General features: G+C 51.7%; 1 protein-coding gene across 7 annotated transcripts in view; it reads left to right on the top strand.

Annotated features, from left to right (window-relative positions):
- Positions 1 to 25,172, top strand: part of ARHGEF7 (Rho guanine nucleotide exchange factor 7) — a 125,309-nt gene extending 100,137 nt beyond the window's left edge. For 3 of the 7 annotated variants that reach the window (XM_061171051.1, XM_061171053.1, XM_061171055.1), the window contains 9 exons: positions 253 to 339; positions 2,699 to 2,777; positions 2,936 to 3,075; positions 5,690 to 5,914; positions 7,995 to 8,088; positions 10,410 to 10,499; positions 21,363 to 21,462; positions 21,721 to 21,775; positions 22,750 to 25,172. In XM_061171051.1, the coding sequence (XP_061027034.1) occupies positions 253 to 339; positions 2,699 to 2,777; positions 2,936 to 3,075; positions 5,690 to 5,914; positions 7,995 to 8,088; positions 10,410 to 10,499; positions 21,363 to 21,462; positions 21,721 to 21,775; positions 22,750 to 22,872 (993 nt within the window). In that variant the 3' untranslated portion in view covers positions 22,873 to 25,172. The other 4 variants (XM_061171056.1, XM_061171057.1, XM_061171052.1 and 1 more) reach the window with 3 other exon arrangements.
- Positions 25,173 to 27,156: the final 1,984 nt, after the last annotated feature.

Raw genomic sequence — 27,156 nt, 5'->3', positions numbered from 1 at the left:
ACTAATTAAGAGTTAATGGCAGAGCTAAACTCCTTAATCAGATTTTATAAACAGATGTTACGTGGGCTACTTGTGAGTCTAAGAATTTATCATAATTTTGTTTCCATTTAATTTAGCTAATTAAATTTGGTAGAGAGAAATATCTAAACAGGAAGTATGATATAATATTTCATAAGGCCTAATATAAATATTCTCACAACTGTAAAATATGTGTTTTTAAAACAATTATTTGAATTTGTTCTTTTACATTAGGAAAAGAACGAACGGTATCTTCTGCTCTTTCCAAATATTTTGCTAATGTTGTCTGCCAGTCCTAGGATGAGTGGTTTTATATACCAGGTAAAACACATTTTAAATTTATATTTAATTGTTTATTGTGGATCTGAGAATCATTTCCAGGCTTGTTTTGAGTTTTGTGTTCAATACTACATGCATTTATTTGTGGGCTGCGTGTAGTGTTGTATGTGTAGTGTTACATTCAAATACGTACACACAAGTCCTATCTGTGCGTTTCGATGTGACTGTGCAAATTAGGATCCTTGTGTTAATCCAAAGCAAAAAAAGAAGGAAACTGAAATTTGTAGAGCTGCCCCCAAGGACACAGACTGCTGAGGTGCGGTGCCAGCCCGTCGCCACCAAGTCGTGTCCCACTTCTTTCCTGGTGGCTGGTACATGGTGGGCACAGCAGTGGGCTAGCTGGAGGGGGACGCATGGCCGAGGTGGTTCGGGGGCAGTGCACCACCACGACAGTCTTGGGCACACGTCGGGTGGTGTACGTGGTAGTGAACGATCATTTAGCCTTTTTATTGTTAATCATTTTTCTGATTTTCTTTGAGAGAATATGAGAGCTGATTTAAGAAGAACATGCAAGGGGAAATGTTTTCTTTTTTTGTACGCTGATTTCAAACGTGGTATTAAGTGCTTTATGCTTTTTCTCTCTGTCTAGTAGGAGCTTCTAGCAAGGTTTACTGCCTTCTCTCTGTGTAGTTACAGAAGCTTCTGCTTTTCCCATCAATTTTTCAAGGCCTGGCTAGTCACCAGATGCTGTTTCAACAGAAGTCGTCCTTTGTTTTCTCTGAGCTGCGTTTCTGCATACGTAGCACATTGTTTGTTTTGTCCCCGACGAGAGCTCTAGTGGGTCCTGAGTCCAGAGTGTCCATGGCTTGTTTGTACCTTCACAGAAAGCTTTGCCACCCAAGGAGGAGTGTCATCACACACTCCAAAAGGAGCACTTTAAAATTGAGAAAACAGCTATACATGGGCAAGCCTAGAAAAATAATACCTCTTAATTTGTAAGCCTGCCACTGACTGATGTCTGGCTGAGGGAGCACCTACTCAGGTTCCCCCAAACTGGCGGCTCCCGCTTTAAATGACCTTGGTCCTTTTCCATCAGCCTTCTCCAGCTTCGTGCTTTACACCCAAGAGGCTGAGTCGGGGCCCTGCTTTGACCTGCAGGAGCTGAGGTTGCTGTCTGGGGCAGGCTTAGGCCCCTAGGATGTTGGCATTGACGCGCCACCAGCAGAGCACTGTTCTCCTGCCCTGTGCACCGTTTCCTGGGGGGTTTCTCTCCAAGTGCTGTGGCCCACGGTGCACGTACTGTCAGTAGTCATTTCTGGCTTTGAAAGATGTTAAAAGCACTACGTCCAGCAACAGTGAGCACGTCCTGTCCTCCGGGGTCGCTGCTGCGTTACGTGCAGCCCTGCAGCTTTGTTTCCTGTAGAGTCACCCCTGTGCCTTAGGGCTCTTGGAAGGGCGTCTGCAGTGTCTGCATCTGACCACGGCTGTGCCAGTGCTACCTGCCGTCCCACCTGCCGAGCCCTGGTGGCCCGTGGACTGGATGAGACCTGTCTCGGGAGGGGAGGGGCGCGGAGACCGCCTCGTGCCCTGTGGGATGCTCGGCGTCACCCCTGGCCTCCGCCCTGTAGATGTCAGGAGCCCTGTGGGCTGTGGCATCGCCGGCGCCCCCTGCAGGGCGGGACTCCCGCTGCCACCCCACTGAGAGTCCTGCTTCCCTGGGGGCGGCTTGGCCCCAGTCCTCAGGGAGAGACTTTCCCTGAGGACCTGCTTGGCCACCGCGTTCCCCTTCCGGCCCATTTCTGGCCTCTCTCCGTGGACGTTCCCGCTCCCCTCCCCTCCCCGAGCCCTCTGTTGTCAGAGCAGATGGGTTGGCTGCTGCTTTCTGCATTCTGTGCAGCGCTCAGCGCAGCTCTTGACTTCCTGTCTGGTGACGACCACGCACAACTACCGTACAGTTCCTCTTGCTCCAGTTTCCTTCTTACTTTGCCTTCAGACGTGGAACTTCCTCTGCATTTCTTTAAGGCGAATCTGTGCTTCCTTTGCATAAAGAACATCATTTAAAAGAGCCACTGTAGACTCTAGTTTTTTTTATCATGATGTGTAATGTTTTTGTGTCCTGCTGTTTATGTTTAGAGTAACCCATCAGATGAAATTTATTTTTTTTCTGGTTTGCTGCCCTGTACCTTTTTGCTGGCTCATTTCTTGATTATAGTGTTACGATTTCTTGTTTGAGATAGAGGTTTGTATTATACATGCATTTGGTACAAACAAAAGAGCATTTTTGCTTTACAGAGACAGTTCCTCTGCCATTTCTAAAATCGTTTAATATTTGCTTTATTAATGGTGTCTTCATTACTAGAAAAGCACTAATTGTTCTTTTTTGGGGGGGGGTCTTTTTTAGGGAAAGCTACCAACGACAGGAATGACAATCACAAAGCTTGAGGACAGTGAAAATCATAGAAATGCATTTGAAATATCAGGTGATAGGCACAGACCCTGTGGATGCCCTCTGTGTGCACGCCCTCGCCGAGCCTTCTGGGGGCTGACGCGGCAGCGCTGTCGGCCCTCCTCGGGGTGCGCGTGTGCGTGTGTGTGGGCCCCGCCTGCTCCCCATTTCAGCTGCGTTCCTCTCCTCCAGGGAGCATGATTGAGCGGATCTTGGTGTCCTGCAGCGACCAGCAGGACCTCCACGAGTGGGTGGACCGTCTGCAGAAGCAGACGAAGGTCACCTCTGCCGGGAACCCCGCCGTCAAGCCTCACCCTGTGCCGTCTCACACCGTAAGGGCCCCCGCCCCTCGCCCGCCGCCGGACGCCGGGCTCAGCCTTGGGTTCGGTTGCCAGCAAGTGATCAAGGGCTTTAAGGCGTAGTCAGCCTCTGGGTCAGGAAAGCACAGCATGTGCGTTGTGTTTCTCTGCACGCACTTGCTCATTGCCAGTGGATGGTGAATGGCTGCACACACACACACACACACACACACACACACAGGCACACACACACACATACAGACACATACACACAGAGACATACAGACACACAGAGACATACAGACACACACACACACACACACACGCACACACACAGTCCATGGCCCCTGGCTAGGAAGCTGCCTTGCTCAGAGTGGATCGTGTAACCTAAGTTGGTTTCAACCAAAAGCCTGAGAGCCACTGGTCCAGAGAGGGCTTTTCTGAGCATTTTAATTGTATTTATTATGTTTCATCAAAAAAACAAACAATGAATACTTACGATGACGAAAAGGACCAGACTCATGTTGAAGGCATTAAAATGTAATTTTTGACTCATTGTTTTGATTGTAAGAAATCTGTATCTTCTACTTTTAGAAAAGCTCAATAGCTCTTTAAGTTTTTAGATACTTAAACATTTCAAAATATATCAGCACCAAAGTGTCAGTGTTTAGAACTTCTCTTTACTGGTGTTTCATGCTTAATGAAACACTGGTATTGAATCATCTGAACATTCATCATCTTTACCAGGTAATATTGAAAAACCACGCACCCTTCTTACAAATGACTAGGGTCTCACAGCATTTCTGGCTGGTGGGTTCTTCTTGCCGTCCTTGCCAGACTGTGACGATCTTTACTGGGAGTTTTCTACCACCTGTGGTCGCCATCCTTGGGGTTAAAGTTTTAGCTCAGGGACGGTGGCCATGGCACAGCGTGCTGGTCACAGGTGCAATGTCTTAGGCCATTTCTCAGCAGTTTGGGGGTTAAAACTGCTCGTTTTCTTCAGCTAATGTTTCATTTTGAATGGCTCCACCATTTATAACTTTTCCATACTTTTAAAAAATACTAAAGATACTTTTTCCATACTTTTAAAATATACTAAAGATGCTTAGCTTTCACGGGACTACATTTATCCCAAGGACATATGTGCGTCCATAAGGGAAGTGCCTTCTCGCTCAGATTGTCTGTAACAGCCTGAAACTAACCTTTATAAAGTCACATCAAGTAACACTGTGCTGTGTATCGGGACGCTGGCTGCTCTCGTTCCTTTTCTTGTCACATAGTGGCAAGGGAGTTACAGCCCCGCTGTCTGGAGGGCGCTGTGCCCCCCACGCAGGCTTGTCAAGTGTTGTGTGCTCTTCTTACGGAGGCTGTCTTTGAGGGTGTCTGTGTTCTCCCTGTGATTGCTGTGTCCAGCTTGAATGATACTCTAACTTTAGCATAAAGCTACCTCTCTTGACTTTTACAAGCAAGGAGAAATAAAACCAAATGTTACTTACTGTGACATTGCTAGAAGGGATGTTTTGCCTAATTTTCTCCTTTTGTGAGTTACTTAGTTTGAAAAAATTATTTTGTAGCGGTTGTATGACACGTCACAACACACACACACACACACACACACACACACACACACACACACACACGACAGGTGTGTGGTCACTGCAGAGAGTCCACTGCTTCTGTCCTTGGACACCCAGCCTCAGCTAGAGCCTGGGCTTCCCTTTAAGCCTGTTTTTCAGATATTGTTCAGTTCTTTCGAATGATGGTCTCACTTAGGTTTCCAGCTCACAGAACCACTCAGCTCTTTCTCCTGTTAAGCATACTGTATTGTTTTCGGCTAATTTGAGGTCATTAGCTAATTTTGAATGTTATTTATTTTATTCAACATTTTCTTATTTAATTGTCAGTGTGATGGAATACTTTTGGGTTTTCTAGGAATATAAACCCTATTAATAAGGTCCTTCTGAGAAATTAGATTTATATAACTTTGTTTTGATTAAAGCTGATTTTTCTGAGAAAGTGTTTTATCCCAGGGATTGGCAAAATTTTTCTATAAAAAGACAGTAAATATTTGGGGGGTTTTTAGGCAATATGGTCTCTGTTATAATTATATTTTGCTTTTGTAATACAAAAGCAGCCACTGACAGGAATACGCCTGACTGTGTCCCAGGAGCATCTCTTTTTTTTTTAAACAAAAACAGGGGTCAGGCCCTAGTTTTGCCCACCCCTGAATCACCAGGCAGTGAGTAATACCGCTGGGGAGGTAATCATTCCCTCCCCATAATCACATTCTCAGTGCAGGGAATGCCCGTTCTGTCATACAGTTCTGGTATCTGTACTAAATGAAATACCTTTTTGCAAACGTGACTCCATGGCAGTTAAAGGTGGTGGGTGGAATTTCCGGGTCTGGACCCCCAGCGCCCTGCTGCTTCCTGACCCCAGCTCAGCCGCGGCCTGGAGCAGCGCGCGGGACGGCGGCTCCCCGCTCAAGCCGAGAGGCCCAGAAGCTGAGCACGTGGAGAGTCAGGAGCAATGCTCACAAGCCGGGGCGGTCCCAGGGGGAGCGCCTTGGCGGGCTGGGGGTGTTTGCACAAGCTTCTCCTGACGCTGAACGGTGTTTCTGCTCTCTCCCGCCCTGTTCCCCGGGCAGCTCCCCTCCCACTCCATCACCCCGTCCAGCAAGCATGCGGACAGCAAGCCCGTGCCGCTGACGCCCGCCTACCACACGCTGCCTCACCCCTCCCACCACGGCACTCCACACACCACCATCAACTGGGGGCCCCTGGAGCCTCCGAAGACCCCCAAGCCCTGGAGCCTGAGCTGCCTGCGACCCGCACCCCCTCTCCGGCCCTCAGCTGCTCTCTGCTACAAGGAGGTGAGCCCCGACTTGACGGCTGGGCGTGTTACTTCGGCCGTTCCCCGCTTCAGTCCGGTGAATTTAGAAGTGTGGACCATCCTGTGTTTCTGTCTGTGGCATAAAGCCGATCAGCTTCTTCAGAACCGTGAAGGGTCCACCTCATTCTCTTGTTACCCCTGCCTGTGATCCCGGGAGCCCTGGGGAGGCCCTCAGGGTGTGGCCCTCTCTGTGCCCGTCACGGGGGAGCTGCTTCTGTGCCCACGTGGCCTCCGTTCCCTTTGCCTGGAGGCCGCGGAGCCGGGGGGCTTCGCCTGGGCCTCCCGGCCTCACGCTGGAAGAGCTTTGAACTTGGTTGTGATGGGTCTCCCTGTGTGCGTGCCACTCTGCCACACCTGGTGACCCTCTTCAGACTTGAGCTCTTGCCCGGGCCCCCTGCGTCTGGTCACCTGTGTAAGGCGGAGGGAACGTTCACGGGCAAGGGGCGGGAAGGCAGCGCTCCTCGTGACGTGGTCACAGCGGACCCGCTCTCCTCCACTCGGACAGTGTTTGCGCGTGTCTGCTGTTCCCTCCCTGCCCTGATGAGAAGGGGAAGGGGCTCGAGAAGTAGGGTCCCGGGATATCTGCCCTTGAGGAAGCTGGTGACTGTGTGAAATGATGAGTGTGGGTGGAGTTCGGTTACCATAGGCGTGGCTGTGAGTGTGGTGGGTGTGGCCTGGCTGTGAGCCTGGTGTGAGCCTTTGCATGTCCACGAGGCTGCATTTGCAGAGGCCCTGGAGCAGACACCCCCTCCGTGCTTGCTGGCAGCCCTAGGTGTTTTAAGATCTATAGAAGAGTACAACCTAAGTTATAGTTAATCCTTTATGTTTCTGTTAACGAATTTTGGTTTCTGTGATGTGTACCTGGCGGCTGTCCCTGCGCCCGGGTCAGAGCGTTCTTCGCCCTGGCAGCTCCTGGAAGAGTGCTGATGTCCGTGTTGCAGACGTGTGGGCAAGCCCTGGTGCCCTCACTGCTGGGGGGGGAGCGCGGGGCGGAGGAGGGAGAGGAAGGCGTGGAGGGGTGTGGCCGTGGGCATGTCCAGTGCGCTGAGCACGCAGACCGCCTGCTGGGAAGTGGTCACAGACGGAAGGCCGGACGGAGCACTGCCGAGTGGGCGCTGTGCCCGGCTTCGCCTCCGTCCCCAGGACTCAGGGGAGCCACAGGGCACGCGCTGGGTTCACTTCTTCAGGGACGGATTTCTGCTGCATTTTCAGAAGCCTTTACATTTTCATTTTCACGGGGAAGATTTTGAAGAGATACCTTTAAAACTCAGGCTTTGTTCTCTCTGCTTTTCAGTCTGATCCATCCCATAGCACGAGTCACGTTCTGAGTCTTGGATTCTCATCGTAAGGGTCACCAGTGGTTTATATAATTTAAACGATGCAGAAGTTAGCCTTTTCTGACATAAAAATTCAGGATACGCTTGACAGTCAAAACCTTGCCCGCCGCGCTGGGCTTGGGCCTGCTCTGTCTTCCACCTTCCCCTTCGCGGGGGGTTTTCGGGCGCTGTGTCGAGGGGGAGGGGTAGACCCTGAGGCGGTGAGCGTAGCTCTGGGTGGTGGGAACGCTCCGCAGCCGGCCGGCCGGGGCTCTGTCTCCTGCGTGCCTCTGCCCTCGAGCCCGTGGGCTGCTTTTCGTTCCTTTTCTTCCCTTTTCTTCTCCCTTGAGGCTTCAGACGCTTTCCTAAAGGAGTTGCGTTTACACAGTAGCCTTAGTTCCCCCTCCCTCGCTGGTTGGCTGCAGCAGGGGGGCCTGCCCCAGAATTAGCGGCGCGCAGCTCCCTGTGCGGGCCTCCGCCAGCTGGCCTTTCCGAGCCAGGCGTGGCTGTGGTCCCGGTGCCACTGGATCCAGGTGACACGAGGGTTCTTACCAGAGTCTGCGCCCTGTTGACTGTAGATGCTGCTCAGCAGCTGGCAAAGAACGATCAGAGTCCGAGGGGAGCAGGGGGCCCCCACGGTGCCGGAGCGTTTACTGCTTCACACCTTCATGGCGGCCCTCCTCGCGGACCGGCGGAAGTTCCTACCTTCGGGGTCTGTCAGCCTTTCCCCCTTTGCTTCCCTAGGATCTCAGCAAGAGTCCCAAGACCATGAAAAAGCTGCTCCCCAAGCGCAAGCCTGAGCGGAAGCCTTCGGACGAGGAGTTCGCGCTGAGGAAGAGTGAGTACCTGCGAGGACGCGGGGCTCTCGGCGGGCTTTCCAGGGCCGCACGCGGAAGCCAGGGCCCAGCTGAGGGTCTCCTCTAAAGGACGTAGCTGGAGCGGGGCAGCGACAGGCCGCCTCAGCGCCGACCCCGCGAGCAGGAGAGGTGCGGGTCCGAGGGACCCGCCCGGCCTCCCCTGGGTGGGCCTCCCCTGCGTGGGCCTCCCCTGGGTGGGCCTCTGTGCGGGGCCCGTCGACCCGGGGTCACCCTGCCTGGGCGGCGGCTGCGGGTCTCCGCCGTGGGACCGACCGTGTGCTCAGGGGGCCCCCATGCTCAGTGAGGACTCCTGAGATGCCGTAGGCGGCGTGGATGGCAGCTCCGGCTCCTCGGCCTCCCGCGTGGATACGTGGCGAGAGTGACCCGGTGCTGGCCCGCTCGCTCCCCGCGTCCGGCCCGTCCCAGTGTGGCAGGCAGGAGGGGTTCTGCGGGGCTGGTGGCTGGAGCCCCGCCTGGCGCTGCGGGAAGCCCTGCCTGGGGGGCGGGTGGGGGCTGTGCCTCCTGCCCTCTGTCCCGTGCAGTGGGGCCGCCTCTGGAGCTCCCCCCGCCCCGAGAACTGCCACGGGGCCCTGTGACTTCCTGGACCTTTGCTCCTTTTGCCCACACCCATTGGGGAGCCTTTGGGGATTCACTTCCAGAAGAAGGCTTTTAGACAGGAGGCGAGTAGCCGGTGTCACCCCGAGGGAGGCGGCTTGGTGCAGTGGCTGCAAGTGGGCCGACCCCCTGTCCTTGGCGAGGGTCATGGTGACCCTGGGGAAGTGGGCGCAGGGATGGTCCGCAGGCTGCTCCCGGGTGAGCTCCCTCCGCCCGGGCCACCTGACGTCCCCTGCCGCAGCCCCGGCTCGTCCTGCTGTCCTGCGGTCACTCGGTCACTTCCTCAGATGGTGAGCGCACCTGCGGGACACCTGATGGAGCGGGGGAGGCCGAGTGCCCCCGTGCGGAGGGTCCGCCTGTGCAGAGGGTCCGGCCGGGGGTGGACACCAGCCCCGCGTGTGCAGCTCTGACCCAGGCCTGGTGGACCTTCACCCCAGCGCTTGCCGAGCGCCCTCTGCTGTGCGCGGGCGTGCTGACCCGTGTCTGAAGATGGCGGTCTGGTTGCCTCAGCGGGACGGGCAGCATCACTCGTGTGGTCGCCCTCCTGCTGGCAGAGGGGAGCGGCCTGGCCTGCCTGTGGGCCTTAGCTCCCGGCGTGTGCTGGAGCGAGACTAGTTAAATGCTGTTCTTACGGAAACCTGTTAAACGACCCGTCCCAGTTAGTGGAACGTAAGTCAGTTTTTCAGTCGCTCCTCAGCTCTCTGTGCTGACCCTGACTCTTAGGAGCGAGCATGCGGCCTGCCGGTGTGTCGACATCATAAGATGGTGTGGCCGCTTTCTGATACAGCTTACAAATGGTTCAGTCTTCCGTTCTGCCCACGTTTCTTTGTTAGAGTAGTTGAGCCTTTAAAAATATATTCTAAGTAATATCTTAGAAGATGCAGAAAAATCTAGAAAAGAGAAAGCAGAGTTGAACCACACGATGGTATGAATTATGCTGGGTGTGAGGGTCTGCGCCCGGTACCAGGACCTTTAGGTGCTCTTGCTCTGCGGGCTGCATCCTCCGCGCACGTGGCCTCTGAGTGCAGAGGAAGCCGGGTCTGGAGCCCAGTTTAAGAGAGAGCTCTGGAGCGTCCTAGATTAACTCTCTAGTAGGAACTTGTGGATCGGAGGAGATGCTCACTTTAAGGCCTTTGATAAGTAGGGTCAAACGGCCTTGCCAGGGGGTCATACCTGTCTTCACTCCCCCCTCCCAGATGAGGATGGAGGGAACTTTTCCTTTCCGATATCCGCATCCACACTGAGAATTCTCAGGCATTCTGATTTTTGTCAGGCTGACATGTGAAAACATGATATTTAGTTTTAATTTTCACTTCTTTTCTTGGTGAGAAGGAACATTTTTTCTTTCTGACTGTTCTCTTGTGAATTGTTTGTTCCTATTTCTTGCCTTTTTTCATTTTCAGGATGGGGGATACTATCTTTCTTGTGGGTTAGTAAGACAACTTACATGTATATTTAGGATGTTAGCCCTTTGCCAGATATGTTGCAGATAAAAAAATACTTAGAAAAAAATAAAAATCCTTCTGAATATAACTATCTTGTGAATATCGGAGAACATTTATCTGGTGAGAAAACAAAAGGAGGGACTGTTAGTTGTCACCATCGTTGGTTGAGTTGATGATTTGTGTTTGTCCGGTTAACTGTACTTGCTCCTTCTGGGTTGTGACGGGTCGTGTGTCCCTTGCAGGCACGGCTGCGCTGGAGGAGGATGCCCAGATTCTGAAGGTCATCGAGGCTTACTGCACCAGCGCCAAGACGCGGCAGACGCTCAACTCAAGTAAGTGTCGTAGGAACCCGCTGGGACTCTGGTGGTTTGTTTTGCTTAAAATCACGACTTGAAGGACACAGCTGTGGGCCCTGGGCAGGCTCGTGGGCACGGTCCCCGGTGAGGGCGCTGCCGGGGCCCGGCCCGGCATCCCTCAGTCAAGAGAAGGGGTCTGAGCTGTCAGTAAAGCAACTGGTTTCTAGAGAAGGTTCCGCTGGGAAACCTGGAAGTGTAGGGCACTGCCAGAGTTTATAAAGCTCTCTCGGGTTGGAAGACAGCGGGGAACTCGCTCAGCTCAGTTGTTTAAGCTGTTTAAACTACGAGTGTGGTAGTGGAATTTGGGGAGGGTGCTTCTTAGAATTGTTGTCAAAAATATAAGCCTAGATAAGAGTTCCTTGAGCTCTCTCCCCTTTTTAAAAAATGATTGCACTTAAAAATTTTTGAAGTAGACACCAGTGAGTTTATCAGGTAGATTTCAGTACCACTGAGTTTACCTGCATCTTATGCATAATGTCTGATGTGAAAAAAATCTTAATCTGTTGTGTGAACACTAAAAAGATGGGCTCTTTTTTTTTTTGAAACTTCCCCAGCATTTGAGAGTGGAGTGCAGGATGGTTGCAGCAGATGTAGTCATGATGTGGTTTGTCCAGGAGAAAAGGGGCTGAGCTTCCCTCCCCCTCCCTCCCTTTCTTTTGAACTGGATGACGTATATTACTTCTGGCATGAAAACTGGTTTCTGTTAGATTTTGTGTTTTTGGTTTCCTTTCCACCTTGACTTTTGGCAAATTGCTCAACTCACTTCATTGGCACCACCTGCAATGTGGTGGTTCAACTGTGTCATGTCTGGTGTAAACCAGTGATGGGGAGAAAAAGAAAAGGTGGACAGAGGAATTTTCAACCACTTGAGCTTTTGTTAAAGATGACTACAGGTATGAGGACAGGGCCAACGGGATTAACCCTGGCTAAATCTGCAGATGATCTAGAAACTTCTTTATGGCTAGTATTTTACGTGTCCCACCTATGGTGTTAGGACTTCCGGTCCGTCCTCCGTCTGGTGAAGACGCCTGTTTGTCGTGACTAGTCAGCAGAGCAGGAGAGCTATGGAAGGGCCTGCAGGTGACGGAGCAGTAATTTGTCATTTACGATATTACAGTTTCCTGTATTTGATAAGAGATTGTGTTTTTAGGTAATAGGCTATATGTGACCATTGTTTTTGGGTTTTGAATTTGAGATTTTTAAAAAATTATTCATCTCAACTTCAACTGTTTGAAATGAAATTTTAACCGGGCCATCTCAGGTGAACGGACCAGGTGATGTGAGCTTTGTGTGAGCTTTTGTGTGAGCTGCGTTGCCTCATCCAGGAGACGGGGCCCTGCTCTGCTGTGGCCCTGGTGTGTGCAGGTCTCATCACGTTGCCTGTGTTATGTGTTTCCACTTCTGCTATGCAAGAAAAGCATTGGACACTACAGTGGTTTTTGTTTTTAACTGATATTACGGGCTAACCACTCTGGGGCCTCAGAGGTCTTACAGTCATAGATGACCTTAAACTGAACGTTCTCAGGAACAGGTAGGATGGGGAAATGGATCCTTTATGCTGGACGGGTAGAGTACCTAAGAATCTAGAGATGGGGTCAGGCGCATCTGACCCCAGAGCAGCTCTGTCCATATTAAATGCATAGTCAAAACAGTTGGGACGCTATATCTCACCTAAAGCTCAGTTCTGTTCAGTATACGTTTGGATGCCAAGAAGCCTTCATCATCCAGACGTCTTTAGTCCTGACTTCCTCCCCAAGGACCGCAGGGACGTAGTCGGGGAAAACCAGCCCAGCCCACTGCTCGCTGTGGTTTTGGTTTGGGAATGGGTTCAGCTTTGCCCAGAGCAGGAACAGGACGGAGCCCGTGGCTGCTGTGCTGAGCCATCCCTGGTTCCCATCAAGCGTGTGTGTCCTCCGGCCGCTCCGCGGGCCCGTTCCAGCCTGCACGTCCCGCTCGCAGCCGCCTGGCCACTCACGGGCTCACTCCTCTTCTCCCATTTTGTGCCCGCTTCCTTCTGCCGTCCTGCTTTTGACACAGGGGCCTTCCCTGTTCACGTCTCCCTTCATGGCAGCGGGAGGGCCTGCGCCTGCGTCCGGGTTGATGGCATTTGAGCAGATGTGTCTCCCCGCCATGTCCATTCCCCTGGCTGAGTGGGGGTGAGCGCCCTGGGGTGGCGGGAAAGGGGAGCGAGGGGGAAGGGACCTGTGAAACCCTGTTCTCCGTCTGAAGTTTTCTCAGTCACTGCAGTGGGACAAGGTAAGTTTAGACCCCCATTGTTAAGATGGCTTCTGGTGATTTAGAGTCTGGCGAAGAGATAGCTGAAGAAGTCCATCAGAAATCCTTGGAAAGTATTTTGCATTCAGTATATCCGCATGAAACACATAAATGGTTTCTTTCACAAGTGTCCCAAATGAGACTGTTTGTTAATCGAATGTGTAGCAGAATTGGTTACTTGTCAGATGTCTTTAGAATTTTCTTGTGAACATGGGCTTAATTTGTAAAAGATTTCGTAAGTGAGGGCTTAACAGCAGTAGCTTTAAAAAGGAACAATTTGGAAACAGACTCGTGACCTAGGTTTGTTTAAATAATAGTTGATCTAGTTTTATTCTAAGGGTTGTGCTAATTAATAAGTTCATAAATAAAACCCAGCCATAAATAAGGAGAAATGAACATTGTTGCCGTTTTTTAACAATATTTTCTCTTTCCCTTCTCTTCCCATCACCTTTTGCTTTTGTTTCCATGTTTTTGGTTGTGGCTCTTCCTGCCGTCCTCCTGCTCACCCACCTCTGCCTGTCCCCCCACCCCCTGTCGTCCCACTCCCACCCCCGCCCCGTCTTAGCATGGCAAGGCACTGACCTGATGCATAATCACGTCTTGGCTGATGACGACCAGTCAAGTCTAGACTCCCTGGGTCGTCGCAGCAGCCTTTCTCGTTTGGAGCCTTCAGACCTCTCGGAAGACTCTGACTATGACAGTATATGGACAGCCCATAGTTACAGGATGGGTTCTACATCTCGTAAGAGCTGTTGCTCATATATCTCTCACCAGAACTAATGCACTTCTGAGCTTTTCTTAACAATGCTTGTTGTACCGCAGCCTGCTTTTCTTAGATGTTTTCTTGCTGTTTCTTGTCTCTTTTATGTGATATTTTAACAACTTTTGAGAGCGTTTCTGGTATTTCCCATTGTACTTTGTGGCGGTTTAATTGCCATTTGGAGTATCCACTCAAGTTACTGACTGTTGAAGGAGACGGTGCCCACACAGCCTGCACCCGAGGGTCCTTTCTCAGCGGGCAGTGGTGGCTTTGTGTCTCCAAATGGTTTGGTTTTTTATTCTCAGTGTAGCAACTGTCTCATTTCTTTTTAGATACAGCCGTACGAACACTTTTGTATTTTATACTGAAACCACACAGGTTTGTGATCTAAGTGCCAGCGACACGGAGGAGACTCTGGCCTTCCGTACAGGGATGTAATTTTGTGTGTGTACTGGACGCGGCGACCCAGTAGCTGTGGAGAGATGAGAAGAAGACCCGTGCCTCGAGAGCGCCGAGTCCAGATCAGATGGCCAGGTGCCAGGCTGCCCCAGGGCCCGGGGCGCCGCGAGGAGCCTCTGTCGGCGTGGCGGCGCGTGGGGGCCCAGCCGGCAGGAGCGCAAGGGGCGAGTCCGCACACCACAGGCGGCCGGCTCCGCAGCCCCGCTTCCCCGCGGGCCGGGCCGCCCCACGCCGCCACGCCAGACTTCCCTTAGGTGGAGGAGTTTCCCTTGAAAGGCACGTGGCGAGCCTGTGCCGCCACAGCCAAGGGTTAAAGCCCAGCCCCCGCGCGCGTGGGTCAGGCTGTGTCGGGGCGGTTGGTGTGCCGACCCCAGCAGGCGGTGCCCCCGGCATCCACATCCGAGCTCACTGCCCGTGACGGGCGCGTTGCCTCTTCTCAGCAGCCGCTGCCGTGAGACTCCCCTGGCGGCACCCGGTGGAACGTCACCCTCACTCTTGATCGTAACGGGGTTGCGAGTCGCCCGAAAATGTGCTGAGTTGCCACGTAACTCACTTGCAAGAACGTCTCAGATTTGGAGGGGCTCCCCCGCTTCCCTGGGAGTTGTTGTAAGGAGACCTCACTGCCCTCCCTCAGACCGATTTCTGCTTCAGAAAGAACTGAATGTGCCCTGTTGCATTCGGTGGTAGCACTCGGTCCACACCTGGTCCACACTGGGGAGGAGAGCGGGGTCCCTCCCGCGCACGCCTGGCTTGGTGTGCAAGTGGGACCAGAGGTTGTGTGTTAAGGACTCCTTGAAAGCAGCTTCAGAAAACGAGATGCCGTGATTACCGGGCGTAACCTTTTCTCCTCCCTTCAGGGTGGCTGTGACCCTCTGCTCCCGCCACACCTGCCCCGCCACAACCCTGTGTTCAGTGTTCTGACCTTGTTTGCACGGAGCGGCTCTGCTGTGCTCCGCCCGGTGTCGGGGAGCCGGTGCCACTGCTCGCAGCCCGAGGTGCCCTCGATCCCTCCCGGCAGGAGGGCCCCCCATCGTTTAGGGAGCCGGCACCCTCAGAACTGCGTGCGGGGAGGTGGTTAGGAAAGCCAGGAAATCCAAGCGTCTGTCTGCTCCCAAGTAGCTACTGAACTGCTTATGCCATCTGGAGGTTTCATATTTTTGTATCAATTAGTATGAATAAGGAAGTTGAGGAGCAATCTTTTAATATTCGTCGGAGCCCAGTGTTCACCCGTGGCAGAGAGGGGTTTCTATACATCCAGCCAAATAGCAAATGGGACTGGGGGAGAAATATGATAACTCCAAGGTTCACATACTTAATATCATGCAATGAATTTAGAAGCGTTTTGTTTTACTTTATATCACATCAAGTAATACATTGCAGCTTTTCTGATACTCACAGTAGAGGGTCTTTTGTTTGCTTGGAGACTGTGATAACGTGTGTTGGCTTACACGCCTCGACCATGCCTTAGTGAGTTTGGGTTGTCGTGTCATGTGCTGTGTGCACCACAGCTGCTGCACTTGGGTTTCTCTTTAACACCAAGTGTCATTTGGGTTGTCCTGATGAGACATTTTCGTTGATATTCTATACACCAAAGTTTTGACATTTTCTCATCATTCCTTTTTGTGCCAGTTAAAGCCATTTTGACGATGATTTTTTTGTTGATGCTAAGATCACTGCAGAATAACAACCTGGCTATTTGTTTGTTTGGATTTGTTCTGATGTCTGGCACCATTAGCTCTTGTGACCTGGTTGGAAGTATTAGTGCCACTGGCTTGAAAACAGTTCTCATGTGGCAGTAGTGATGTGGCATCCCAAGGCCAGTGTTTCTACTTCTGTGGAACTTTAGTCGTGCTGAAATAGTACCTTACATTTATGCAATTCTGTAATATCTATGTGTACAGTTAGTATTATAATGAAAGGGTGAAGAATCTGAACTAGAAGGTAGGTTTAAGCCATTACCAGGCGCTTTTGCAAATGGCCTAAACGGTGTTCCCATTGAATTGACACTTGCCACAAGTATATAAGCTATATTAATTATGTGTTTTGCATAAAATTGCGAAAACACAGTGATTTGTATATAGTGGTATAAGACCTTGAAAAAAATCTATATATTGTGCTTTTTATTTGTGAACGGGAAAGCCATTTTCATTGGGTGACTGCCGTTTGAGACTCAGTGGGATGTATACCTGAATGTTGCATTGTACTGTACAGTATGCATATTGTTTGTGGTTGCATATGGCAATGAAGTGTTTGTTTTATATATAAAAACAAAGACATCTGTTATGTACAGTTGAAATAAATTTTGCATTTGCTAGCCTGTGGCTTTTAATATTTGTTATGTGGGGCGGAGGGAGTAGCAGAGTTTGCAGTTTAACGCTTGCTGTTTGAATGTAACCTCTTCCACAGGAAGGCCGGGCAGTAGAACACCTTTCATCTGCCTTGACGGCAAAGCTTGCACTTTCTTAGGTTAAGTGTGTTCTGGACGATGCAAGGTGACTCTTTGTATATTTTTATTTCATCTGTTTCCCTCGAATTTTTTTTAAAACAAGTTTTCAATCACTGGGACGTTTGTCTTCAGAAAGAAGAGTTCTCTCTTTTTTGATGGAGGTGGGGACGTGTGCATAAACGGGAAAAAAAACCCTGACTTGAATGTTTCTTACCGAGACTGAGGTCAGTTTTTAATTTTTGTTTGGTAAAGTGCATGTCCAGCTGACTAGGAAAAGCAGAACAAAAGGAAAACAAGTACCTGTGGCAGGTATGGGGCCAGGACAAGGTGCAAACGATAAACAAATGCACATCACTCTCTAAAGAGGGTCCTCGTGTTTTTGTTTTTGATTTTTAAGAAAAATGAATTAGAAGCTTATCATAGCCATAAATAACAAAGTGGCCTTTTGGAGAGATTTTACTAAGTAGATTTTTTTTTAAATGTAACATTTTGTTTCATTCTGAAAGTTACTTCAGTTTCTGTTGAGTATAATTAGATGCAGATTTTAGAAAGATTACGAATTTAGGAAGTCATGTGAATTTTGCTACAAATGTGCTGGACCGCTGGCTAGATAAGCAGATGTTCTCTTCTGACAGACCTACCCTGTTTTTAGGGTCTCAGTGCAGGCCGACCCCCTCGCGGGGGCAGACGCACCACATGCGCCCTGGGTTTGAGAGCCGCAGGCCATCTGATGAGGCACCAGGTGGCAGTCTGACCACCACGACGGCACCCTGCGTTGAGGCCCTCTCCTTGCTGCCTGGGCAGGTCCTCTGTCCGGGAGGTGGGAGTGCTGCATCCATCTGTGTTTCTCAACCTAAGGTCCACAGTCCTCTGGGGACCTGTGACTGTTTCAGGGGACAGGGTTCTCAGCGTGTCTCCAGCTTCTGGATCACACATCTGAGTGAGCTCATGGCCCCCAGCACCTGCACCATCTCCAGCTGAGGGCACAGAGCGGCCCCTTCTGGCGGCAGTGCGGAACTGCCGCATCCTTGTCAGCGGGCGTTGGCGGCTGGGTTGGCGCTAATGATTATTATTTCATTGTATTCACCCCCATCCTGAACAACAACAAAGCCAACCAGCACTCGTGTGTGTGTGTGTGTGTGTGTGTGTGTGCGCGTGCGTGTGTGTGTATTCATAGACACAGGCGGGATTATAGGCCAGTCCACTCCTCAAACTGTTAACCAGAAAACTGCAAAATGTTAATATTGATGATTGGGGGGGGGGGAAGTTCAGCACTCAGACAAATTTAGGAAATGCTGAATTCGAGTTAAATGGGTATTTTTACTGAAAACCTTAAGCGTGCTAAATGTGAGCTGTGAATCTCCAGGAAGTGGCTGCAGCGTTCAGAGTTTTCCAAAATTACACGTTGCAGAATCCCAGTTATCTCTTGGAAGCACAGAGCTTTGTGTTTAGTACAGGGTTTCGAGTGTGCTGGAGCATCCGTGAGCACACTCATCTGTGTCTCGGCCCCTTTTAGAGGGTTTTAAAGAAAGTGAGAGAGCAGTCTCTGGTAATTCTGCTGTTAAATGGTTTTTCCAACCTAGCCAATTCAGAGAAAATGTGCTGTGGTACCTTTAAAAATACTAAAATGATCTTTGAGAGAGCTTGTTAAATCTACCTACCCTCTAGAACTTTGTTCTTATAGAAATAGTCAACTTACTTATAAACCTGGCTGGAGAATATTCCTTTGTTGTTTTCTGAAAGACTATCAATTTTTTTCAGTCGTTTTACAAAAATATGTTGTGTTGAAACTAGGAGGCCCATGGATTTCTATTCAGGCTGATAAATAATCTTCCTTTACAAGCCTCCTGGCTCACCATCAAATCCATAAATGACATTTTTCACCGTGGCACGTTTCAGGAACCCAGCAGTTAGTACATCCTGTCTATAACGTAACATTCTCATACTTATATTTGTCGCCTCCTTGTGTGCTTTAAGTGTATTGGCAAAAATAAGAACAATGTCTTTCTTGCTTGTGCAGCTCTTGAACCAGTTCCCACACGTTTATTAGTTCCCCTGATTCAGTCACATCGCATAGTGGAGTGTAAGGCTTTTATATTTACGCATTCATCTGGTAAAAGATATCTATAAGATACAACTTTTAAATTAATCCCCAGAACAGCTCTGCAGAGGTGGTTGGTTTTGTTGTTCTCTCTTACGGGTGGTGGAATCGAGGCTCCGTGGATCGGTGACAGGCCTGAGTTTATCGAGACCCACAGACCCGTGAGAGTGAGTCCCTGCAGCCCCGGCCTCTGCACGACAGCCCGCTGTGCTCCGACCCGCGCTTCACAGAGTGGACATCCCTCGTGATTCTATTTTATGTGTTATTTGAAGAATTTACTGCTGCAAACACATAATGTAAATAGGTTGCCTAGGAAGCTAGAAGATGCAAAAGTAATTGAGATACATGGAATTTAGTCTTCCTAAAGCACTGTTACGTAAGAAAACATTTCCAACCTGTTGTCTCATTGGCTAGTTCACGTGAAGAAATGTTGTATTACAAACTGAACGTGACAGATACACCACGGGTAGCTCTTGATCTGGCTGTAACACAGCAACGTCTGGGCGCAAAGCAGGTAACAGCGGGAACCCTCAGGAGCTAAGTGGTCTGATGTCACCTGCCTGCTTCTCTTTACAGGGAAAACTAAGTGGGGCCCTTCACTGTCCGTCCGTGTGGTACACACCTCTGAATCTTTAGGAATCCTTGTCTGTTTTTAAGGAAAATAACCTGAGTTCACTTTTCCTGATAAAAACACGGGTAGCATTTGCGTTTGTGTTGGAAGCACAGGAATTTCTCGACCTTCAGAATTCTTAACCTGGCAGCGTCCCTCTGCTTCCTCCGTCGTGTGTTTCACGTGCGCGTTTCCTTCTTAAGCAGCACTTTTCCCACGTGGCCCAGACGTCCCAGAAGCACTTCCCGTTTACTGAGAAAGGCCTGGGAGACGCCGTGCCCGCAGCCCCGCACGGAGGCCCCGGAGCAGCCGATGGCTGTCAGCGTGACGAAGGCTTTCAGAGTGTGTCCCTCTGTGGGCCCATGTCGTGAGAGACGTCGCCTTCTGTCTGAGAAGTCACCCCCCGGCCGCGCGGGTCACTGTGCTGGGTGGGGTGTGAGCCGGGCACCAGCCAGAGCTGCAGCTACAGGGCCGGCACCTCGGTGTGAACACGAAGGCACTAGCGGAGGGTCGTCTTTGAAATAGTCATCGACAAACTTAAGTACAGATGTGCTCCGATTCGCCAGCTCGTTACGGCTTGTGACAGAATCCTAAGTACTGCCTGTGATTATAGTACGGAAGTTCTGCTCGGGACGCATAAAGCCCTTCCTTTACTGGCGTGAGGTACCTATTCATCTGTCTGGAAGTTCGTACTGTGTAACATGGAGTTGTCCTTGCCCTCCCAGAGCTGAAGCTTCCTCTGCCTGAGACAGCAAAGGAGGAGGGAGGTCGGCGTGCAAGCAGCCTTCCCAGCCTGTGGGGCGGGGATGGAGCTGGGCCCTGCAGATGCAGGGGGCATGTGGGAAGGCCCCCGGGGCCGGTAAACAGCGGTCCTCCTCTCCACGTCGTGAGCTGCCCTGGGGGTGACGGACGTGCTCTCTGGATGTCAGGAGCATCGAATGAGTCTCTTGTCATCAGGCTTTGACAGTAATCATCAGCCCTTTTCTGTTCAGAGGAGTGTAAGCTTGCAGTAAAACGCTGGTGAAACCATTAAGTCCTGTCCTGAAAACGTGTGTTATACGGAATGTCCCCACGACGTGAGGATGCACAAGTGCCATCTTACGATGTGTGACAGACCTTTGGGAGGGCAAACTAAGGGTAAAGCAGAAAAAAAACAAGATCAAGCAAGCTGAACCGCCATCTCTGTGATTAATGAGCATGTAGCCAACGTCACGTGTATTTTAACGGAGAGAAGCTGCGTTTATCACAACACCAGTCGCAGTGGGTCTGTGGTGGGTTCTGTCCTTCCTCGAATGTGCATCTGATGTAATTTTACAAAAATATAAATGATATATGTTAGTGCTGTATAGTATAACCTTTTAAAAAGTTTATTTTCTTCCTTGCACCCTTAAATAAGATTGGATTCTCGTTTTTCACCTTTCAAAACGTTTGGGTTTCCCAGTTAATTTCTGAAGTACTTATTTTGCAGTAAATGTTTATCAGGCCACTGTCCTGGGTAAGCTTTTGTGCTGGATCTTGGTTAAATGACATAAACATTCCTCTGATATTGTAAACAGTTTACTTCCTTTTGGAAAAACGTTTATATGCCAGGGAATGTAAATAAAGTTTTCATAAGAGAACCAAGTAATAAACTGCACTTTTCTTAACCATGTGCTGTAACATCGTTAGCTGTTGCTGTGGAGTTACGTGTCATAAGGGCCAGTTCATTGACTTGATAAACAGTCGGTATATGTCTACTGCATGATCCGATGGGTCTTTGTAAAATTCCTGGAATAAAATGGCACAAAATTTGGTTGATACGAATATCCCTAAAAAGTTCGAATATTTCCTCCAGAATATCCAGGGCAATATGGTCAGAACCTTCTGTTGAAAGTTTCAGGGTTTAAAAGATCCGTAGTCCAGATTAAGAAACTGAAGCTTAATAAATTGCAAAAAAAGCTAATGTTGCCTTTCCTGTGTCATGCTTTAGGCATGAAGAAGGCTGGGTTCAGTACACAGAGGTAGAGGGAGTTTTTAAAAGTTGCCCTTCCCTGTTTTATCTAGAAAATGTATTTCTTAACATACTGGAATTAACACCTGGAATTTAATATTAATAATTAAGTAGTGTTGTATAGTCAAGTTCTTTTTTTAGTTCTGCCATGGTATTTACCTGAGGGTGTTTTGTTTTGTTTTGTTTTAAATGATGATAGGTTCACGCAAAGAATCTGCACCACAAGTTTTGCTTCCAGAAGAAGAGAAAATTATAGTTGAAGAAACTAAAAGTAACGGTCAGACAGTGATAGAAGAAAAGTAAGCTGTATTCCAGTGCTTTAAAGCGGGCGGGGGAAGGGGGCTGTCGGGGGAGGGGGAGCCCCGGCTTCAGGATGGTTCCAGGAGGGCCGGGGTGTGGACTTCCTGGCTGGGGTCCGCGCCCCTGTGCGCAGAAGTGGGCCTCCCCGGACCGAGGGCCTGGGCGTGCCGGGCAGGTGGGCAGCATGTGCGTCTGGGGAGGCTCCGGGCGTCCCCTCTGACCCGGTCCTTGTTCAGGGCGCCTTCTCTTCTGTCTAGGAGTCTCGTCGACACCGTGTATGCACTGAAGGATGAAGTCCAGGAGTTACGACAGGTGGGTCGTCGTCCGTCATTAATCTTCCTTTTAACGGGGGAAGAGAGGAAAACATGGCGTTAGAAGTGAAGCCTGAAAAGAAAAGAGAGCCTGACTCTCAGTATTGAGATTTCAGAAGCAGGACAACAGCTGGTCTTCTGTAAATGTGATAGACCAGGAAGTGAATCTTTAAAGTGGCTTTCTTTTCACTGCACTGTTTTTGACATCATAAACCATCCCAGAGTCTGCTGGAATAATCAGGCAAGAGATCTAAAATTCCATCTAGTTAAACAGTTTGGTAGGTCCCCACTGTGACCGTTCTCTGCCACTTCCTGGTGCAACACATGGTCCTTGTTCTTGAGAAGCCACATCAGAAAGTCAGTTAAACTTGGCTAACTAGCCAAGCATACTTTGTTTGTGCATTATTGGTTTGTATCAGTGGCTTTGGTGTCTGAGGAGGGGAGGCCGAGGAGAAGCCTGAGGACAGCGTGGCCTGGGCTGGGCAGACGGCGGGGGCACCAGCCACGTGCTCAGAGCTGCCCTTGGCCGTCCACGTGCTTTCTCCTCCCCGTTCGGGGGACTTCCTGGTTCTCAGCAGCGGCATACGTCTTTGTGTGCGGTGAGTGACGGGTCCTAACTCACTCAGTCTCTGTTGCCCTCCTTCTTATAGAACTCTGTAGATGGGTCATCGCAGACGCGGAAGGAGTAGGAGGGACGTGAGGTGTGCCTTCTGTTCTTCTCAGCCGTCCGCTTATTCTCCTGTTAACAGTTATAAGTGGGGGCCCTAGGCCTGCTCTGTCTGTGATTTGTCTTGGTGCCCGGGAGCAGCTGTGCGTCCGTCAGACACCGGGGGGTCCTGGTCACTGCACCCCTGGCCGCGGCGCAGGGCGGTCCCAGCCCAGGATTTCTTCCAGTGAGGCCCCAAGTCTCCTGGGGGAGGGGGTCCGCTTCAGCACCGAAGGCGGTTAATACCCGGTGGTCTGCTTCACTTACAGGATAACAAGAAGATGAAGAAATCTCTGGAGGAGGAGCAGAGAGCCCGCAAAGACCTGGAAAAGCTGGTGAGGAAGGTTCTAAAGAACATGAACGATCCCGCTTGGGATGAGACCAACCTCTAAGGAATGTCCTGGGTTCTTTCTCGAAGACCGGTTACGAGACCAAGCTGGAGCCCCGTGACCACAACCGAGTGACTCTCAGGACCGCAGAGCAGGGCTGCATGGAAGTCCTCTTGCCTTCTGTGCGTAGAAAAGCTGCAGCTGATCACGGCCGTGGCGTTCCTGAAGAACCAGCGTGAGGTATAGACGCCGAGGCCGGACTGTACTACCTTCCTCTCAACATCTCAGTACCTCATTTTGCAATAAGTGCAGTGACTGCGTCTGGTTTTTCAGGCTTTGATTGAATATATATAAATGTTACATATACGTTGCCTGTAAATGCTCCATTTTGAATGCGTATCCGTGGTGGTTGTGTCTGGGCTGATGCCTGTGCTGCAGTCTCCTCCACTAACCTCTCTGGTCCCGCGCACTGGGACGCGTGCTCACGCACTCGTGGAAAGCAGGGTCTGGGGAGCGCACAGGTGTTTCTGGGAGATGCCTGCTCTGTTCTCCACCACCGCAGTGCTCCGAAAACGCCTCCCACTGCAGTCTGCCTAGACAACTCACCTTGTTCGTACCTGCAGAGACACCTTCATCCCGCTGGAGAGTCTCCTGGTAAAGCAGTATCGCAGTCACCGGCGTGCGGCACTCTGGCTGAACTCGGGGGTCTGGGCCTCAGCCCCGAACCCGAGAAATCGCGTCTGCCGCCACTGTGTCCAGCGACAGGTGTGCACACGTCCGCTTCTTGTGAACACCTGAGCGTTGGAGGGTGTCCGGCCCGCTGGGGGGGCCTGACGTGTAGGCTGGTTTAGTACCTTGGCCCGGTGCACTGTTTTGTCCTACCCCGAGAGAGCAAGCTCACTAGAGCCTGTAAATAAAGTGTGTTATTTATTACACGCCGCCGCGGGCCGCGAGGGTGAGCCGTCGCGCGGGTGGGGTTTCTGTATGAGGCCGGTCTGAGCCCGAGACCTGCTCTCCCGTTGGGTGCAGCAGGCAGGCCTTCCGTGCTCACTGAAAAGGCAGTGTTTCCACTGTTTCGGCAAGAATGAAGCAATACACGCCTGAGGTTCCCCTAAGGAGTGGGAGCCGAAACGTGCCCCTCCCCCGCCCACCTCCACCCCCGCATCCAGACAGCGGGGGGCACAGAGGAGGAAGCCTGTCCTCTCCGCAGCCCCGGGCCCAGCTGGTTCCTGTGCTCTGCCCCCTGCTCTTCTGAAGAGGCCATTTTTAAAGTGAGATAATCTTCTACAGAGAACAAGTGTCGTGTCCTTAGAAACCAGAATCCCAGCACATTGCGTCGGAGACGTCTCAGAAATGCCCACGTGGCACCAGATGTGACTCTGTGAGCTGCGCCCTCTCGCTGCATCGGACTGTCTGATGTCCCCGAGCTGGGCGGCTCGGTCCTTGTGGTCCTCGGCCCACGGCCTCACTCTCAGGCTCCCCTGCTCGGCGGGTGTGCCTGGGGCCCGACGTTGACCTGCCCACACTCGACCTTGTTACAAGAATTGCCAACTTCCTGTACTTAGCGTTGTGTTCATTAGTGCTAGGGCCAGAAAAGATTGTCTTTGGGGTTTTTTGGGAAGCCCTGTCTTTACAGTAGTATCTTTTGAGGATGCGTAAGACATTGCAGTGGGACACAATCCAGTTCGAGTGTACTGACGTTTGCTGTCTCGAGCGAATTCTAACTCAGGAACCACTTCATCACCTGATCTCTCCAGCACTTCGTGACGGCAGTGTTGCCGCCAGCACCCTGGGACGGGGCTCTTGCAGAACCTGCCTTACCTATTGATTTTAGCACCCCTTCTCCTGAAGGGGTGACCGTTGACATGCTTGTGTAATGCATTACCTTTTCTTCCCGTGGATCCAAGGTTTGACTAAGCTTTTGAGGGAGCAGAGAGGATGCGTCTGAGCAGCTCTTTCTAAAAACCTGCCCTGTCGTAAATGGACTGCACCTGTTTCTCCGTGTGACCTTCTGAGGGGCAGGGGGGTGGATGGGGACGTCAGGAAGGGGCCACCTGCCTGCTGGAGTCACCTCTGCTCCCACCTTTTGTGGATGAGGAGACGAAGCCATTGCCTCGCCTGGGATGGGAAGCGCTTGGAGGCGTGCGCGGCCCTGGGACGCGCTCTGTGGTGGGACGTGCCGGCCCGCGTGCGCCTCCCCTGTGGACTCCCGATGCCCCCCCGGCCCCGTCCTCGTTTCTCGGACATGCGGAGTCCCCGTTCACAGCTGTGGGGACACTTCACGAAATGCCACAGGCGGTGTCCTGGCCTTGACTACTCATGCTACATTGTTGTAATTATTAAACTATTTTTCGTATGTTACAGACATGTCACTTTATCTGTGATGTGTTTTTTTCGTGTGTGTGTTAACCTTTACACTTTCTTTTGATTTTTTTTTATACCTTAAAATTCTGGTTTGAATTTTTGACACTGGAAAATACCACATTTGCCTTTAAAATCTAGGGTTTGGGAACACTGGATGATAAATAAAAATAGAAAACAAAGTTTGGGGGCAGGAAGTGGAAGGAAAGGCTGCCAGGCGCGGCCTCCGCTTCGCCTGCCGTCCGTGGACCGACGGCTCCCGTCCCGGAGTCCCGGTAAACCGAGCGTGGGGCTCGATGGCTGAGCGCCGCTCTCTGGGTTCTGTGGGTCCTTCTTGAGTGTCACGTGGCAAACGGAAGTGGCCTCTGATGCAGCCTTGCCCTTCGCCTTACACGCCACCCGGTTTAAGGAGGCCAGAAACCCGTGTTCAGGGTAAAAGCCAGGCGGGCGAGGCGGGGCAGAGGGTTCCCGGTGCTTCTCCTTCCCCAGCGCTTCCACCCTCGACCTGAGGACGGAGCTGGTGGCACGGTTGTCACAGTCACCGTGGCTTAAGGGAACGTTCGGGTAAGTCGGGAACCAGGGTTTGTCACGTTTCGGTCGGATCTCAGGGAGACGAGCGGTGGACGTGTGTCTTGGCAGACAACCCAGTCTCTCTGTCCCTGTGTGTGCGCGGTCCTCAGGGTCCTCTGGTCAGGCCCCGGCCCTCCAGACGGCTGGCCTGCAGGCTGGTGAGGACAGACCGCAGGCCCCTGCAGCTGCGAGCTGGCGCCTCCCCCTCAGGACCTGCAGCCCCATGACGGGGCCTAGAAACCTCTGAGTTCTAACGTTTCGACAGAGCTGGCCAAGTTCCTAGGGGGAGTGTTAGACGTGATGTCCTTCCCAGCTTCACGGTTCCAGTTCCTCAGGAAGGGCAGGGAGGGAGGTTTAAGTGCCGCCTGAAATGTCCTGACATGTTCACACCGACGCCACGGGCTCCACGATGAACTCGCCACCGGGGGAGGAGGCGGTGCCGGCGTTTCCCCACCCGCCCCCGTGACGCCCGTTTTGTACCCAGTCTACCCGTCACCGAATTTCTCCTTTATCTGGCGGTAGTTAGAAAGCAAGTAAACCCAGCCCGCAGTCTGCCGTCCCCACCGCCAAGGTTCCTCTCCAGCAGAGGTTCCCAGGGCGCCGTGGATGGGACTGCCCCCCACCCTGCTCCCCGGGGCCCAGGGAGCCACCGCGCTGGCTGGGGGAGGACGGGGGCGGGCAGGGCAGCAGGCACGCGGGCCGCTCGCCTTCCATCCCGGGAGGAGCCGCGCCAGCCCGCCAGTGCCCCCGGCCCCCCGGCCTCCCGGTCCTGGACGAGGCCCTTCGCTTGGCCGCTGCTGCTCACGTGGCGTCTGACTTCTTATTGCAGAAAATTGAAGCCCGTGTAGAAGTAACAGGTGACCATTACTCCCCAGGATTCAGGCGTGTGGCCATCGCCCGCCGCTCCGCGGGTCACACGCCAGCAGTTTGCCGAGTGCTTCCTGTGAAGGGGCTGCACGTTACATCACTGTAGGATGGTCCTCTCTCATTTCTGGGTTGGAAGGTGCCAGGTGTTTCCAGTGTTTTCTGGAAATCCACCAGAGGGAGGGGGAGGCGCTGGACAGTCTGAAAACTGCCCCACAGGACAGGATGGGGACAGTGTAGCTCTTTTGGAGGTTTCCTTGCGTGCGGGTCACGCGAGGCTGCCTTTTCCTAACACACGTCTGGATGCTGATCACCTGGGCTCCGCGGAGACTGAAGTTGCGCCGTTTTAATTTCTCCCTTAGGTGCGGTATTTAACGAACTCGATTTTACTTGTAAACGGAAGTGGTTGGCGCTTAACTGGACAGAGGCGGGAAGTGGCGCCGCCCCTGCACACGGCACCCCTGCAGGAGTGAGCGCTGAGGAATCCGCTCAGATTCTGTCCTGGCCGTGAGGCCGAGCACGTGGTGGGGCCGTGGGGCCCCAGCCCTGGGC

Source organism: Eubalaena glacialis, chromosome 16 (genome assembly GCF_028564815.1).
Source record: "Eubalaena glacialis isolate mEubGla1 chromosome 16, mEubGla1.1.hap2.+ XY, whole genome shotgun sequence".
NCBI lineage: Eukaryota > Metazoa > Chordata > Mammalia > Artiodactyla > Balaenidae > Eubalaena > Eubalaena glacialis.
This window is presented reverse-complemented; position numbering and strand designations above follow the sequence as displayed.